Here is a 16,714-nt window from a genome sequence, read left to right on the forward strand (position 1 = left end):
CAATGGTAATGTACAAAAGTTCTACTTGATGTTAGCTTAATAGTCTAATCCTGTAAATGGTCATATGCATGCACAGCTATGTTCACGTTACTATTCACATTCATACATTCCTCTTACTAGTTCTCTTAAATGTAAAGCAGGACCTGTAGAAATAGCAGTTGTTAGTGAACAAGGAGCAAGATTGCAGTAATGGCTATCAGATACCTTGTTGATTTGTGTGAGTTGTAAAGATAAAATTCATGAAAACATCCTGTGAGACTCAAGTGGTAGTAGAATCACTGGGTAAAAGAGTCAGATTGAAAAAGAGAGATGTCAGAACAGAGAAATTGAGGATTTGAAAGAGAAGCACAGCAGGTAGGGAATCTAAAACTAAACCTAAAATATCAAAAGAGAACTAGGAATAGTCACGTGATGAATTGCCATCAGTTAATGCATTGGCCTCAAATCCAGGGCATATGTGTAAGGGTGGCTCAGAGATACTGACTCTGATACATGAGGCTTTACTAAGTCATATTAGCAGATCCAAAAAATTCTTTTTGAATTTCTTTTCATACTCTTGAGATTTATGGCAATGGATGACACACCAAGTTGTCCATAGGCAATGTCTTGAAAGGTTGCACCTTATCCACTATGATTCTAACTCTTTTAGAAAAAGCTGTCATTGGTAGGCTTTTCCTGTGTTGAGTTGATGTTTCTGTATTCATGAGACATTTTTAGAGTAAAAATGAAATAAATTTACCTGCAGTATTTGCTCATTTTCAGATAGCATATATAGGAAAAGAGCAAATTGCATTTATTTTTTGTCGGTGATCAAACTGATGTAATTAAATGGTAAGATCATAAACCAGACTGCTTGCCCTGCTAACTTAGCAGGTTAATGTGAATGACTGCATTTAACTTGAATTATTGGGTGGGGAGCAGAGTGTTTGGGTTTTAAACTCCAGCTTTCACCTCTGTTTTTCCAGAATCTAGGTGATGCCTAACAACAAACATCAGGTCATATTTGAAGTTTTGCAGTAGTAGATATCCATGGTATAGCTCCATACAGGGTCAGGGATTTTGGCTGACAGCCTCTTTACTGGCTGGAAGTCTGCTCTAGATGCTATTAAGGACTTTCATTGTATCATAATTCTTTCTCAGCTGTGCCTTTTGTCTAATTATATGAAAGTTTAAAACTATTATTTTGGCAGCTTTGTATAAATATTGTCAAAGTATTCTGGATTTAATTCTTCTTACCAGCCATGATACTGGAACTAGCATAAATGTTTTCACTTTGTCTCATTTGCGGTTTGTGTGCTGTTCTGGGAGTCTGTATGTGCTCATGCTGTATGTATTTTCTACTATATAGAAAGATAAAGGAGCCCAGGTGACTTTTCTTGTTATCTCTCTAATGAAGCATGAAGTCTGGGTACCACCAATAATAAAAGTAAAGATTGTTGGTGGATAAGGAGTAATTCAAGGGGTTTTTTTCAAGCACTACTTACACTTCTCTCCACAGACACTGACTTCTGACTGATGTTCACTATTTTTCTAGGCAAATCTTGCTCAACTACTGAGTGAGGCTCAAGATCGAAATAAACATCTTGGAGAAGAGATTGGAGAGCTTCAACAGAGACTGGGAGAAGTACAAGGGGACAACAAGGTATTGCAAACTGCCAGTAAATGGCATGGAATACGTAAACTGGGCTAGAGTTTTGTCTTTACTTTTTAAGAAAACAAATAAAATAATGTGTTGCAGAACTTTAATTTTAGAATACTTTAATTGCAAGAGTGCTTAGAACAGTGAAACTACAGAAGCTGTAAAGGATACCAGTAAGTGCATCTTACTATGTATTATGTATTATGCTCTGTTGTCCTTAACTATGTATTTTGTATTTAGCCTTGCTTTAATGCTCTCAGACTTTCTATGTTCCTTTCTTTAAAAAGAAAAAAACACAACCCATATTTTATTACTGGTCTTTCCTCTTACATGTAAGTACAGATAAGCATGTTTTCTACATGTGATAATTTCCAGGTTTTTGTACTGAACTGCAAAATTTTAGTAGATGACGAAGGAGCATAATTTTTCCGTTAAAAAATATGGAGTAGTTGATCGGAAACATGTATAGTGAGCTTTCTATTAAGGCCTCATCCCATTACCCTTACATAACCAATGTATTTCATTGCTAAATTTAGCAAGTTATATGGAACATTGCTTAAAATCTGCCATTTGGTATTAATCAAACTCCTGTTGTCTCCATTAATTGAAATATTTAAACTCAAGCCAAATGTGTGTAACATTCACAGCTGGAGCTTTATGCGAAAGTACATTCAGAGATCAAACTAGTGAGAGGTTGAATTGGAGAGTTGAGGTGGTTAACAAAGTAAAAAATTGAAACAAATAATTATAACTTCCCTCCTTCAACTACAGTTTTTAAATTATGGCATTTTAAAATTTGAATAAAAATGACATGTCTTTAATTATTCAGATGAGGTTTGTCTTTTTCCATTTAAGTTTATTTTATTTATTTTCTTTTAAACATAAGTATATTATGATAATGCAAGTTCTTTCACTGTTTGTCACAAAGACCTCCCTTCAAGGTGATCAGAGACCTGGGAAAGGTTCAAGTGAAACCTGAATTTGTAATATGCATAGCATTCAGCATGACTTGCTGAACTCTTTAAAGACCAGATTTTCCACTGTTTATTTTCATTTGCATTTTACTGTTTGAACTGTATTACAGTGTAGAAGTCAGTGCCTTTCAATTCTCCAGTACCAATATTATGCCACACAGCCTTTCCCAATCCAGTCCTAAACAGATAGCAAGGGTTTGTAAGTGCAAACAGAAAACAAAGGTAGGAAAACTACAACACGTTTAAATATCAAGATTATGTACCTCTTGTAGTTCCTTATGAAAGTATATGATCTTGGTAACACAGAGCCTCCTTCTTTGTGCATGAACTGGCACTGTTTAGGTTCATCTTTGTGGGTTAACATGGTATTAGCTAGTTATCTTTGTGACATCTGTATTCTCAGCTTGAATTTAAATTCATGATCCTCAAAATGAATGGAAAATTACAAAAGGGGTTATTCTGCCCAGTGTGCCTTTCTCTGAAAGGTGCAAAATAGTGCATCACTAAATACAGAGTGGGAGGAAAGAGCTGCATCAGACACAGATTAATTTAGACTAGGATTTTCATTTTTGGAACACATTCTTCACTCTCCGAGTAAATGAGAAATAGAGCTTATTTTAGAGTCAGGTTGCTGGTTTTCAAAATGCCTAAAAAAGCATTGCCATCTCTCTGAGGGATTTAACACTCTCCTCCTGTGTCAGATTTCTCTCCCTACAAGCTTCAGTGATAAAATTCTAGGCTTGTTCACAAAGCCATTCTCTTCTGCTCATCAATTCTTCTGTACTGGCAGCTGGGCTACCTCAGGCACTGGAGTCCAGATAATGCATGGTATATACAAAAACAAAAAAAACATAATAATTTGCTTGTTCTTACATTTTTCCCCTGCATTGTTCTCACTGCTTTTTCCAAAGTGAGGGAGGGCATCCTGCCCAGCTGGTCTACGTCAGCCTTACTTCTGGCAAGAGATGAACAAACAGCTGCTTTTGCAGCAAGTGAAGCTGCTTATGGATGAACAATTCTGCCTATGTCTGAGCAGGGGTGACTCATGCAGGCTTTGTCACTGAGTGGCAAGAGCTTTGCAGGACCAAAAAAGAAAAAAAAAACCCTCTTTAAATATCACACATTAGTTCTATTGATAAAGAAATGTTTTGATGGCTTGGCTTGTTTTTCACCACTTTAATGTTTGCTACAAGTAGGATACAGTCACTTGGATTAGCAAGAAAACCTTGAACCGGAGATATTTTACTTGTTGAAATCATGTTAAACACGTCATCAGGCAATAAAAAATTACTTTGAATTTGGTTTAACTGGAATAATTTTTTCCTCTCATTTCAAGCAGAATTCTGTTGGCACAAATAATAAAATTTCTTCAGACAGTCTCTGGAAGGATTTGTTGCTGCAGTTTGATAAATACAGCAATAGTTATACTGCAGCATTCCAGTGACAGATATCTAAGGCTATTTATTTTTATGATTGATCACAATCTCACAAATTCTGACACATGAGAACTCTTCTATCTTTATGGTAGTTATTTGTAAATCTTTTTTCCTTCCTAATGTTTTGGCAATAATGCTTGGAAACAATTACTAAAACATAGAAGAAGATAGTTAAAAAATCTAATTCTCTCATGTGAAAGGGTAAAAAGGAAAGCTTAAGAGAAACTGGAGACTTCTGCAAGACAAGATGACTCAGTTGCCGTTACCTGAACCCCCACCCACGCAAAAAATTGCTTTTGTAAGCTGCCAAGAGCAGTGCTGAGCAAGAGGAAGGTGCATGGGGAACAATGGCTGCGGTGTTACTGTCAGCTCCTTATTGCAGGCAGACGAGCATTCATGCAGCAACAGGGAGAAGAGTTAAATGGGGCGTGTGTGTTTTGGCAGAACTGGGACTTCAGGTAGCATATTTGTGAGTTCTGGTCCACATTTTAAGATTTTGTAAGAGATCATGGTGAAGACAATTGCTGTCAATGTGGCTAAACATGATGGTTTCTGCTTTCCATGAAGAATTGGTTGTGCTTGTTTCCCTTTTCTTTCTGCATGTTTTATTAATAATCAGGAGTGTCCAACTTTGGTGCAGGCATTGTCTATGGACTCCTAGTCTGCACAGCAGCTATCCCAGTGATGCTGGTTTTAGGCATTGTGGGGCTGATACGGTGTTGCTACTTTGTAAATAATTATCATGGCTGAAAGTGATGTAAAAAGAAGCTGTGATATTAAAATAAAAAGATGGTGCTTGCAGCAGTGGATTATTTTGGTTAACAGTTTATAGGTTCTTAACAAACAGGAGTTTTCTCTGGGAAGATGCCATTAATTTAAATCCATTCAGCTGTGAATGCTGTTCGCTGAATCCTGAGGGGTAATGTTAACCTAAATGAAGTTGAGTGGTCTTTCCCTCAGTGATTTCTGAATGACAGAAACAAAAATACCAGCAGCTAGAGGGCAGGTGTATAAAGTTTATAACAAACCATTAATATATAGAATAAACCCTTAAACCTGTGGCATTACAGTGTCTCTTTGGGTCACAGCATTTTCAGGGAAGAATTTTATAGCAGGTGGTGCTGCCTCATGAGACTTTCACAATGCAGAATTAAACTACTTGGCCTGTTCTGCCCTGTCAACTCTCTGATTGGCCAACTGTCTGGAAGAAGCACTCTGTTGTTTTGTGGATTGATATTTTACTGTATTTTGTGTATGCTAATAATGCTGATTTTACTGGATCAATTTGTATTTTTGAAGCATTCTTTTCATAAGACTTCATGGTTTTGGGGGTTTTTTTGCCTCAAAATTGGTAGTAAATAAAGAGTTCTTTTACTGACAGACTGTTTGACCTTGCAAGTTCTAATTGCTTGCAGTTATATATTATGCCTCACCCCCTCCTGGGCTGGAGGAGAGTTGTTCATAGTGCGTAAGTGACAGCTTTGGTCCAGTTCCCAGCCTGGTGCCAAGCATTACACAGAACTTTTGCTCTGCTGCAGGAATTGGAGACATTAATAAAGTGAGATTCCTCTTTCCATTTCCATTTTTTTTAACAAGATTGAAACCTCAAAATGTTACTACATTTGTTTTGTATGGTCTTTGTCACTAGAGAGAGATTCTAGAAATTAAATTAATTTTTCTGAAATAAATGACATGACCACACCTTTTGTTCATCAGCACTGTAGCATTTAAAACAATCCAATAGCTATGAAGCCATTCTAGGGTTTGCTAGTTGCCTTTTTTACTTGTTTTGATAAAGAAATTAATAGGAGTTATATCTTTTAGTATCCTCTCAGCCTTACTAACTATGCAGTACTTTGCACTTCACCTGTGGGATAGTGAAATATAGTTTGCCAAAACCAGTTACTTTTGCAGCCACAGCTTCCCCTGAACAAGTGAAGTTCTTATCAGCACACATTGTACTAGCTTCAGTGACTTGCACTGAACTGGAGCTGAAATAAGCAGGGAGGATGATTTTGGTAGTCTGTCTTGCATCAGCAGGATTTTAATTGGCACATTGTAGCTATGGTGACTGGCATCCCATAAATACCAAAGATAGATTTTAATGTACAATCTTCTACTTCAGAAGATTGATTTTTTTTCCCTAACTCTGCAATATAATGATGTGCATTAATTCCATGGTGCAGTCAAAGATACAGGGAAAGTTAGGCTGGTTATTGTGGTGGGTTTCCCTGGTCTCTGTGGAGCTCCTAAAGATGAGGCCTAATTGTACTGAGTATAAACAACTGTAAATGCTGAATGCCTTATAGATTGGTATTTAATACTCCATGGTCCTTGAAAGGTTGTTGCTTTTTGCTTTGGATATTGAATGTATTGAATGTAAATGTGTATTAATTCAAATCAGACTATTTTCGGAAGCCACAAGCTCAGATTAGCTAGCTTGAGAATTATGGCTGAATCTCTTTGTTGTTGGCCCATATTTTTTTTTTTTGCTTTTGACATGAATTAGCTTATATGAGTAGACTAAAAAATAGTACATAAGCAAATGTATTAGCCACTGTTCATACAAATTCTGCAGTGATGTAGCACAGGGAGGGTTTTAAATAGTGTCAGTAAAATAAAGCTGGACAAGCCACTTTGTTCATTTTTATTAACTAAAGAAAGACTTCTCTGCTGCAGAGAATTTTAATATTTACATATTTACAAAGAGGCTTTCTCATAATTCTCTAGTTTCAGTCTCAGTGGATTTAGCAGATTTTCCTGTCACTCCTAAAAAACATTGACCACATGTCTGTGTTTTCATTCTTTCATAATTTGTATACTCTGATGACTGTTGTTGCAGGGTCTGACTGAATTCCTGTGGATGCTTTGACTGTTGAACAGGATTTTTTCACTAAAAACTGGATTTGAGCCTCAGCTCAGAAGCCTCCCTCTGATTTAAATAATAGCAGATGTTTGGCCTGGAAGAGCTGAAATATAAAGCTGACAGCTTTACTCTTTCTAATACAAATATACTCTGCTGCTACAGCCTATGTTTTCTTACTTACCCAATTGTTTTTGTCATGGCAGCTCCTTCGAATGACCATAGCAAAGCAAAGACTGGGAGATGATGAAGTTGGGGCTCGCCACTTTGCAGCACATGAGCGGGAGGACCTCGTTCAACAGTTGGAGAAGGCTCGAGAACAGGTGATAATTAAATTGTAGTAATAAGTAAATAATTTCTGTTCTGTTTGAAGGGCTGATTGATGTTGGAAGTAATGGTTAGAGTGAATTCCTCATCTCTGGAATTTTTTGTCTAGATTATTGATTCTCCTTTTCTTTTTAATGTCCAGCACCAACTTGTGACAATTGGATATTGTCAATAAAAGGTACCCTTTAGTGAAGGCTCCTACAAGTATTCAGCAGAGTGTACAGTGGCTGATGTACCTCCTAAAGATACCCTCTGAATCTAATTTTCTGCAGAAGTGTTGTTAGTGTCCTCTTCCTCCTGCCTCCAAGCTATTTCTTCTCCTCTTCTGAAAAATTCTCACATCAGACCTATTTCTCTTCCTTAAGTCTGTAGGAATGCTCTTTGCCATGCAGCATCAGACCTTTTCTGTAACACTGATACCTAAATTTCTGGACAATTTTGCAGCTCTGCATTCTCAGTTTTTCCCACACTTATTCCTACCAGTGTCAGTTCCAACATGAATGAGCCATTCTGTGATCCAGGAATTTCTAGTTTTTCAGTCTTCCCTCAATTGCAGCACCACTGTACCTTACTGTTGGTCTTCTTTCTGTGTGATCCTCCCTGCTAACTCTGTTACCAAGCTTACGTTCTTTCTGTTTGTCACTCAGCCTCTTTTAAATGGTGGTCTGTTGTCCTTCTTGGCTTATCCATGTTTTGTAGGGTGTGGGTGCAGACTTCTGCTGAATTTTCTCACACTTGGTTTCATCTCCTTGAAGCTCTTTGTCCTTGAGTATCTTTCACACTGGACTTCTTCACTCTTTTGCTTAATAGCATAGCTCATCCTGTTGCCTCCATGATTGCTTATTTTTGTACTTTTTCAGTTCTTATTCTATGGAACCTCATTGCTGAAATCCCATGATTAGTGCAAATTCCCACTTACAGGCTTTTTGACAAGGCTTGTTGACTTAATTCTTGGAGTCCTAGAAATTATATGGTATAACCACCTTAATAAGTTTGTAGAGCAGAATTACAGTAGGGATTGAGATTTCTTTTGCTGTTACATTTTAATTGTTTTCTAGAAAAGTTACTTAACTCCAAGTTAATGAAATTGAGTAAAAATACCTGGGGTTATGAGCTTTGAAAAGACTTTTGATTGTTCAAAATCAATACTGTTCAAACATGTGCTTGTTGCTGTTTTCAGGCTGGGTCCTATGTTAGCTATTGTTTAAACTCATACTGATACAGCTCTTCTTTCTTCTCAGATAGAGACTCTGAGATATGATCTTCAGGCTGCACTGGATGAGTTACAGGATGTGAAAGAGGAACGCTCTGTTTACCAAGATAAGTCTGACAGACTAAACCAAGAGTTGAATCATGTCTTAGGAGGGCATGAAAACCGTATCATTGACATAGATGCTCTGTGTATGGAGAACAGGTGAGTGCATTACTGTTTCCCAGAAAATCAGTGTGTTGTTGTAATAGGAGTATCAGGAAGTCAATCACAACAAAGAAAATATATTCAAGAATAAAAAGTTAAGTGATTTTGGAAATTTGTTTTGCCTGTTTTGTTTATACTGTAACTAAGCATGAAAAAATATTGAGAAATCTAGGCTGCAGGAAATTACCAATGTTGTATTTGGCTACAGAGATGCCAGTGATGTTCCCAAATAAAGCTAAACAAGGAAAAGGAAGAGAAGACCTTTTTATTCCCATCACTGTATGGCACCAAAAGCAAGAATATTAAAAATTTGTATATTCAGAAGCTCCCAGTGAACTGTAGTGGACTAATCTTGAATTTGAAACAGGGACTTTGAGTACCCTGAATTGCAGTTACAGACATAATTTTCTCCACAGGGATAGGTTGTCAGCATGGAATGATTTGCCAACAAAAGTTGCTGGTGAAATCACCCATGTAGATATTCTTGCTGGTTTCTTGGGAAAAGAATGTGTTTATGGTCTCTACTAAGGATGACAGGGAGGAGTCACTGACAGAGCCATAGCAGGTATCTCCCTTAATGTCAGCAATTGCCTTAAAGTGAAATAGAACTTGTAAGACAGTTTCCATTTACAAAACCTATGCTTTAGGCAAGAAAGTGTACTGCCAAAGGCGTTACTTCTTCCCCGCAGCTTCAGGGTTTTTTTCTGTTTTGTGTGACCTACAGAGTTCTGTATCAATTTAAGCCCCCTGCTCTCCTGACAGTGATGTGAGTTTTTTCCTGTGAAATAATTAAATTGTAATAAACCCTAATACAGCTACAGTTGTAATACATGAAAGAAGATACCTTATAAACCCTTTATTTATAAAAAATATATTTTCCTACTTGGAAATAACTGTCTCATCCAAGTGCATAAACTCTAATAGGAAGAACTGTACTGTTTCATTTAACTGTGTACCATTTTTCAACTATACTGTTAAATTTTCTACTTTGTGATTGCTAATGAGAAGTGCCAAGTAAGTGATGGATATTGCAGTGCAAAAGTTCTGCATAGCTGAGTCTTATGTTGACATATATACAAATCTTCATGTGTCCATCTGACAGACCTTCAAGCACAGAGGGCGTACATAAATGCTTCCTGACTGTTTCCTCTAGACATAAATATATTCTTTTAGCTTTCTTCCCCAGAAACCTGATGACCAATACAAAATAGTTGTGCAGCATGCTTGACCAATCTAACAGAAGGGCAGCCTCCTGTTCTGATGCAATTTGTTTCCCTACTTTAAGTTTTATGGGGTCAAGAACAGTAAGATTTTGTTATTTCATCCCTCAGAGAACTGCAGAGGGAAAAGAACTCTCACTAGTTCAAAGAGAGGACATGCCAAATAGTAAAGAAGACTGCTTGAGGCAGTATTTGAAGGTTCGTGAAGTAAAGGATTATGTTTCTTTTTCAGGTATCTTCAAGAGAGATTAAAACAACTTCAAGAGGAAGTCAACCTTCTGAAGTCTAGTATTACTAAATATAAGGTAAGATCTTCTCAGTGTATCATCTAAGCTGTGCTTCTTTGTTCATGGAAGTTACTCTTCATTTTCATGTTAAATGTATTTGAAGAACAAATTTGTTCTTGAAAGAAAAATTGACACTCTGACAATATTAGTGTGTATTCATATTACATGCTCATTCTTCTTTGTAGGCTTCTTAGCTGATGGTAGTACAAAGGGATACCTTTTAAGAGTATTTTGAAAAATTAATTAAATGCCTTTTTTAAGTTCTGTGGGGGAACAATCAGTCTGCTGGGGGGCAGATAATCAGTTTTCCAGCCAGCTGCTAGGTGAAAAGTACCAGATCATGCAGTGGTGAATAACTGCAGCTGTGTTGCTGTCACAAAAAGATTGTGTCTCCCTGTTTTCTGGTGGCTGTGCTATTTCTTCATGTAGCTTAATGGTAACAAAGCTTTCATTGTTCTTCTTTTCCTTAAAAGTTATATGTTATAACTTTTAAGTTAAAGTATATGCTGTTTTACATAAAACCTTCAGGACTGATTTTTGCCCTTCGCAGAAGATGTGCACTCTTATTTCCTTCTGCAAGTCATTTTGGGGAGTGGGAGGGAGAACTGCTTGTCAGTCCATGAGAAGGATAATCTTAGGATTGTCAATAGGATTTCTTTATTTAGATCACTATAAAGTAGTCACAGCCCTGATTGGTTTTTGTGCATGAGTAGAGCTCCTCAAAATACCAAGTTCATTTCAGTGTCTGTTCCCGCTTGCAGCTTGGGTCTCTTGGAGTGTGAGTTTATTGGGGAGAACTGAGCATCTTGGTGGTCCAGTGGGTTTCACAGAACTGTAATTGAAAGATCTGGACTTCTGTAGCAGGACCATTCTGCTTCTAATTCCTGAAAGTCAGTATTTGGTACTAAAAGGCCTTATAGAAACTCTGGTAGAGGAATTGGAACTTTCCCTTTGAAACCTATCCAAAGAAATGCTGGAAAAAGTCTGCTTTTGTTTCCAGTTGATGTTGTCTACAGCATACTGCAGTATCTTCACTGGCAGCCAGCAGATTATTAAAAAATAGGCAAGCCTTAAATATACATTGGGGGGAGTGGGTGGGAGAGACTGCAGTAAAGTGATTACAATGAGACAGATGAGTCTTTGTAACATTCCAAATACTTTAGGCTGGAGAATAATAATCTTTGAGAGTTACACCCCCATAGTTTATTATAGGTGTAAGGTGTAGGCCTTGCAGAGTTGCTCTGAGACCAAAATCCAAAGTTCCAAATTCTTTCCTCCTAATGACAGGATTTGTTGGCTACTGTTTTTCTAAATAAGATATTTGTTGTTTCCCTAGAATGCACTAGAGAGACGAAAAAATTCAAAGACTCATAGTAGATCCAGTAGCAGTGCTCTGACTGGAGTCCTTTCTGCAAAGCAAGGTATTGCAAAAATGCGGCATGATGTTGCATATCTCATTGAATCCCTTTCATCTAACCTCTTAATTTCAGTAACCCTTTCCTTACCAACCAAACCAAAAGCTCTCTTCCTATTTCCTGTTTATTACTATGTGCTAATTCTGTCCTCTTCTCAGTTGACTTTACAACATAAAATTTGCCTCTGGATTGCTGCTTCTTCTTTTGTTAATTCTTTTGCCATTCATTCTGTCACCCATTAGTTTTATCAAATATTTCTTTACTCTCTAGACCCTGACAAATCACTTCTGTATTCATCTCTTTGCTCTGCTAACAATGGCAGTCACAATTCTCATTCCAATGAAAAGTAGATTGGGTGGTGGAGGAGGAGCACTAAGTCAGGTTTTCTACTGCTGTTCTTGGAAGCTTTTACATTCAGATGTTTTACAAGAAATCTTTGTGCCCCATGTTTCTTCATGGGTAGCAAAATAATCTCTTTTCCCCGTTTCAAAGAAAATACCAAGATTAGGAAAGAAAGGGAATGAGAAAATTCTTTGAAGAAAACAGTATTCCTTGCCACCCTACTGTTGAAATGTAGGTATATTCATACACACACATGAGATCAGTAGTAAGTGTCATGGTAAGTTGAAACTCATTTTTCTGGTTTTGATTTCTCTTTTCTCCTCTTCTCCATGTACTTTCATACATGTGTATATATATATTTATGTAAAGAAGTAGAGCCGGATTCTAATTACATATTTTAATGATACTACTGAACTTCCTGATTTGGCTTGAAGGTACAGACTCTGTGTTGCAGAGGAAGAGTTCATGGGCGACTGTATTTTCACACCAGTCTTAAATAACCTGAAGGATATAATGGTTCTAAAAATTAGTATAAAATATTGCTTGGAGGCTTCAGTTTTAATGACCAACTGGTCATTAAAAGAATGTAGAAGAATGATTTTGTATCCTTCTGAACACAAAGATTTTTCCAAAAGCAGAATCAAGTTAATGTAAGATGTGTCTGCCTATACTTGTTCTGGCTATTGCTGTGAATAACAATCAACTTGGAAAGCCACTATATTTATGCCAGCTGGAAATTACAGTTCTGATCTTTTGGCTTTGTTTTCTAATTGAAGGAAAAATATATGTATTCATTTAAGTAATTGGAATAGTTCCTTAATGCTAAATAAATGTTTGTGTTGCATTTCTGTGCATGAGAAGCCAAAACTCATTTGTGTTTTTAACATTATAGTCCAAGAGTTGTTGTCGGAGGATCATGGATGTAGCCTACCAGCCACACCACAATCCATTTCAGATCTCAAATCACTGGCCACTGCATTACTGGAAACCATCCATGAAAAAAACATGGTCATACAACACCAAAGACAAACCAACAAGTAGGTGGCATGACTTCTAAGTAAAATACCAAATTATGGGAAAGTTAGTTTGGGGAAACATTTAGGGCAATGGGAAGGAAGATGCATTTTCACAGAAAATTCATTATCATGGTTGAGTGGCAGATTCTTTAGTTTCTAAGAACAGATTTGTGATTTGAGAAAAATTACATTTTCATCTTAAATTCTGGGGGTGACAGAGACCTGTCTGCCTCTGCTAGGCAAGGATTGGTTTGCTGCTTAGGTTATTACAAACTGTAATAACTAAAAGCAGACTTCTAGCAGGAAGTCTGTAAGAACAGCTAAAGAAAAGCTTCTGGGAGGAAGGACACCCTTGAAGCAGAGAGAAGATATGTGGTAAATGGTTTTCAATGTAGGAATTTTCTAATAAGTTCTGATGGGTTTAGTAAGTGTTGCTCCTAGAAAAGAGTCTCAAAGGGTTAATGTAACATTTGACAAATGCTCAGTGGCCTGTGTCATTCAGATGATACCTGTTGCTCCTATAGTTACTTTGCAAAAAGTTGAAGCAGATAAAACAGTTTGATTGCTACTATATGGGGTTTTTTTAAAATCTGAACTGAACTTTAAAGGAGGATTTGTTTACTCTTAGCTGTTCTGCTCATCAATAGAATTCTTTGTGGCTTGTACAGTTCCTATCATGGCAGACTACAAAAAAATTTTGACACATTTTGTGACATTCTGATATTATTGTCCTTATACAGTGTATAAAAATCAGAGCTAGGAAATGTTCCTTGATTTTGTGCTCAATTTCACCCCCTCTTTTTTGTTGGTGAGTTTTTTGTTTTGTTTTGTTATTTTTTTTAACCCTGAGTCACTGGTGGTAATCAGAGGTTATTCAGGCTTCTCAAAAGCACATCAGGACCAGATGCCAGCAACAGCCAGACATCTTTCCTGAAAAGAAGCAGTACTGAAGTAAACTGTATTACACTAGAATGGATGATTCACTTTGAAAATTGATAACTTAGATACCAGGCAGACTCCATTGCATAATTCTGAGTGATGTGGCAACAGAAGTGGAGGAGCAGTTAATAGCCACTTTTAATACTTTTGAGACATCAAATGGCTAATCAGCTAAAAGAAGACTAAAATGGTGAAAATGTAGCCCAGATCTGACTGATGGCAGCTCAGTCAATTCTTGTCCTGTGATACAAGAGGAGTTACTGCACAGAACAGTGCTAAGGAAGGGCTAACAGATGCTTACTCCCTTCTGACTGCTAATGTAACATCAGAAGTAAAACATTCAGAGAACAACTTTTGTTGTTCCAGATGTAACCAATCCTTGCCTTTTACATCCTGTAAATACTGTATCATTACCCAGTGTTTTTATTTTGCATAATTTTTCTTTTTGCAAAGTTCTTAGTTTTGTATTCCTCTTTGGTGATATGCAGTCTCTTTCATCTCTCAAATATTATTGCAATGATAGTTTTCTGATACTACTCTTTCTGCTTTCAACTACTGAGTATGGGTTATCTTGAGATAACCCACACAAGGAGATATGACCCTTATGTCTGTGTGCCCCACTGGTCACATAAAGCCAGCAGGGTATAATTGGGTAAATGCAAACTGCTATTCTATGGCCAACAGAAGATCAAGGTCTTAGAGGGACGTGACAGTCCATATCAGTCCAGGGTCAGGAGTGTTTTCAGAACTGTAGTGTTATATTCCGTTCAGGGGGAAAAAAAGGATAAGTCCTCATCAAGTTGAGTAAAGAGCCTCAAAAACATTCCTTTGTAGTATTCTCATTCTTTTTGTCACTTTTGACTTCAGTGGATTAAAGAAGCTATTAAGGGAATAGCTTCTTTATATGGAAAGGAATGGGAACCAGTACAAGTGGAAACACCTAAGACATAAAAATTTAATGTGAAAAAGGGAAATGCAGGTAGGACATCAAGGAAAAATATCCTTTATTTGAAATGCAAATAAACGAGGGCCTTTATTTTCCATGTAAATAGCTAAAAGTCTGCTGACTTGTGAAAATGGGAAAGAAACTGCCCACCTGTTGGAGAAGGTTAGATGTGAGTGTATGATCAGGAAGTTAAACAGACAGGGTCATAAGCTGGTACTAGTAGAAGATGCATTCTTTTGTTGAAGACATTTCTCCATTCAAAAGAGAGGTTGAGAAAGATGTGAGGCATGTAGTGACATAAAGTTTTACATAAATCACAAGACAGCAGTCTTTCCCTGTGCAAAGAGTATGTTTGGAGGACACATTTACTCTTTCATATTGTTGTTCAAAGAAAGTGAGATTTATTGGGTAAAGAACATGAGATTTTGGGTTGGTTGTTTCTTTTTGTGGAGGAAATTCTGCATTTGATATTTGATGGGTGAATGACCTAGTAGTGATTCTCTCACTATCAGTAAATGAGATTTTTCAGACCATATGAACTTACTTTCCCCCATACAGTTAACCTACTCTAAGGTCTAGACCTCTTTGGTAGCTTGCAGATTGAGAGTTGGCTGTATAAATTTACAATAGCAGAATGGTGGATTTGCTTTCTGAATAACTGAAGCAATAAGAAGACAGTGGATTTTTTAGTGTAGATTGGAATTTGGATGTTCTGTTGAAGTTTACTTTCTGTTCTTAAACTGTTGTTAAAAAAATCCATTGCCACTTGTTTTTGGAGAAGACACACTGCTATTATTGCCACTCTTCTAAAGATGTGGCATGATAGAAGGAATTGTGGGAGTATGTGCCTAGGGACAAGTAGGCTAAATCTAGCCTTTATTTTTTATCCCCAGTTTTCAGGAAAAAAAAAAGTTGTTGTGGAAAAAACCAGATTGTTTTTCCAAGGTGGTTGGTAGCTACTAATGCTAAGTTCAAGTAACGTCCTGTGTTTTTCTTCACAAGCCCATTAGCTTAATTTGAAAAGGCAGTTGTAAATTAATTCTCTACGCAGTAGTGTGTTGCAAGATTAAACAGTTCCATAAATGCAAAACCAAATTGTCCTAACTCTGCTTAGCAAATGGATAAACATTCTTTTTTTATTCTACCAGCAATAAACCATTTATTAGATGTTCTTTTCAGTGCAATTTGTTCCTGAAATTGCCAGCACTTGTGCAAGCTGGATCAGCGTAAAAGCTGCTGTGGTGCTTAGATATATTGCACTAATTTTAACATTTCTAACTTGGGCAAGTTCAGTCATGTCCAAAATTACAAAAAGGATTGTGTCAGTCTGTAACTTGAGCGCATGTTTCCGTGCGAGGTGCAGAGCCGGATATGGGACTGTGACAGTCCTATTTACAGGCATTTAGGTGGTGGTGTGTGCATGAGGGTGTATGTCTTCTGCAGCAAGAGCTAAATTAAAGTCAGGTGAAGGGAGCTCAGGTGCCGTAAATCACCACAGCTCCCTCCAGATCATGGCTGTGTAGGTTGGAAAGCATGAGAGAGCCAGAAAGAGGCTTCTGAAGTCAGGTGGGGCCATTGCTACTCTTGCACAAACAGATTTCTGTAAAATGTTATGCTGGAGGGAGGTTTATACTAACTCCCTTGTTGGATTAGGCACAGGACCAGAGAACAATGGAAATAGCTATCACCTGTGTCTGTGACATAATCCTTGTGTTTCAGTTGAAGGATCTGGTTCATGGTGTCTAGAGATAAAAAAAGAGATTAGGGAATTGGGTGCTACCAGCCCATGCAGCCCCTTTAAAAATACCCACCCAGGTAGGCCTACCCAGGCCACTACAGCTCAGTCTTCCCACAGCATGTATGGAGGTGGCAAATTATCTGGAGATAAACCAC

The 16,714-nt window shown here is 37.3% G+C and overlaps 1 protein-coding gene across 5 annotated transcripts in view; it reads left to right on the plus strand.

Annotated features, from left to right (window-relative positions):
* CCDC149 (coiled-coil domain containing 149) overlaps positions 1 to 16,714 on the plus strand; it is a 52,052-nt gene that overhangs the window by 18,875 nt on the left and 16,463 nt on the right. For all 5 annotated transcript variants that reach the window (XM_039698985.1, XM_039698986.1, XM_039698987.1 and 2 more), the window contains exons 4-9: positions 1,535 to 1,642; positions 7,119 to 7,235; positions 8,481 to 8,653; positions 10,109 to 10,181; positions 11,500 to 11,584; positions 12,813 to 12,957. In XM_039698985.1, the coding sequence (XP_039554919.1) occupies positions 1,535 to 1,642; positions 7,119 to 7,235; positions 8,481 to 8,653; positions 10,109 to 10,181; positions 11,500 to 11,584; positions 12,813 to 12,957 (701 nt within the window). The remainder of the gene's footprint in view (positions 1 to 1,534; positions 1,643 to 7,118; positions 7,236 to 8,480; positions 8,654 to 10,108; positions 10,182 to 11,499; positions 11,585 to 12,812; positions 12,958 to 16,714) is intronic.

Source organism: Passer montanus, unplaced genomic scaffold (genome assembly GCF_014805655.1).
Source record: "Passer montanus isolate IOZ18808 unplaced genomic scaffold, ASM1480565v1 scaffold13, whole genome shotgun sequence".
NCBI classification, from domain to species: domain Eukaryota; kingdom Metazoa; phylum Chordata; class Aves; order Passeriformes; family Passeridae; genus Passer; species Passer montanus.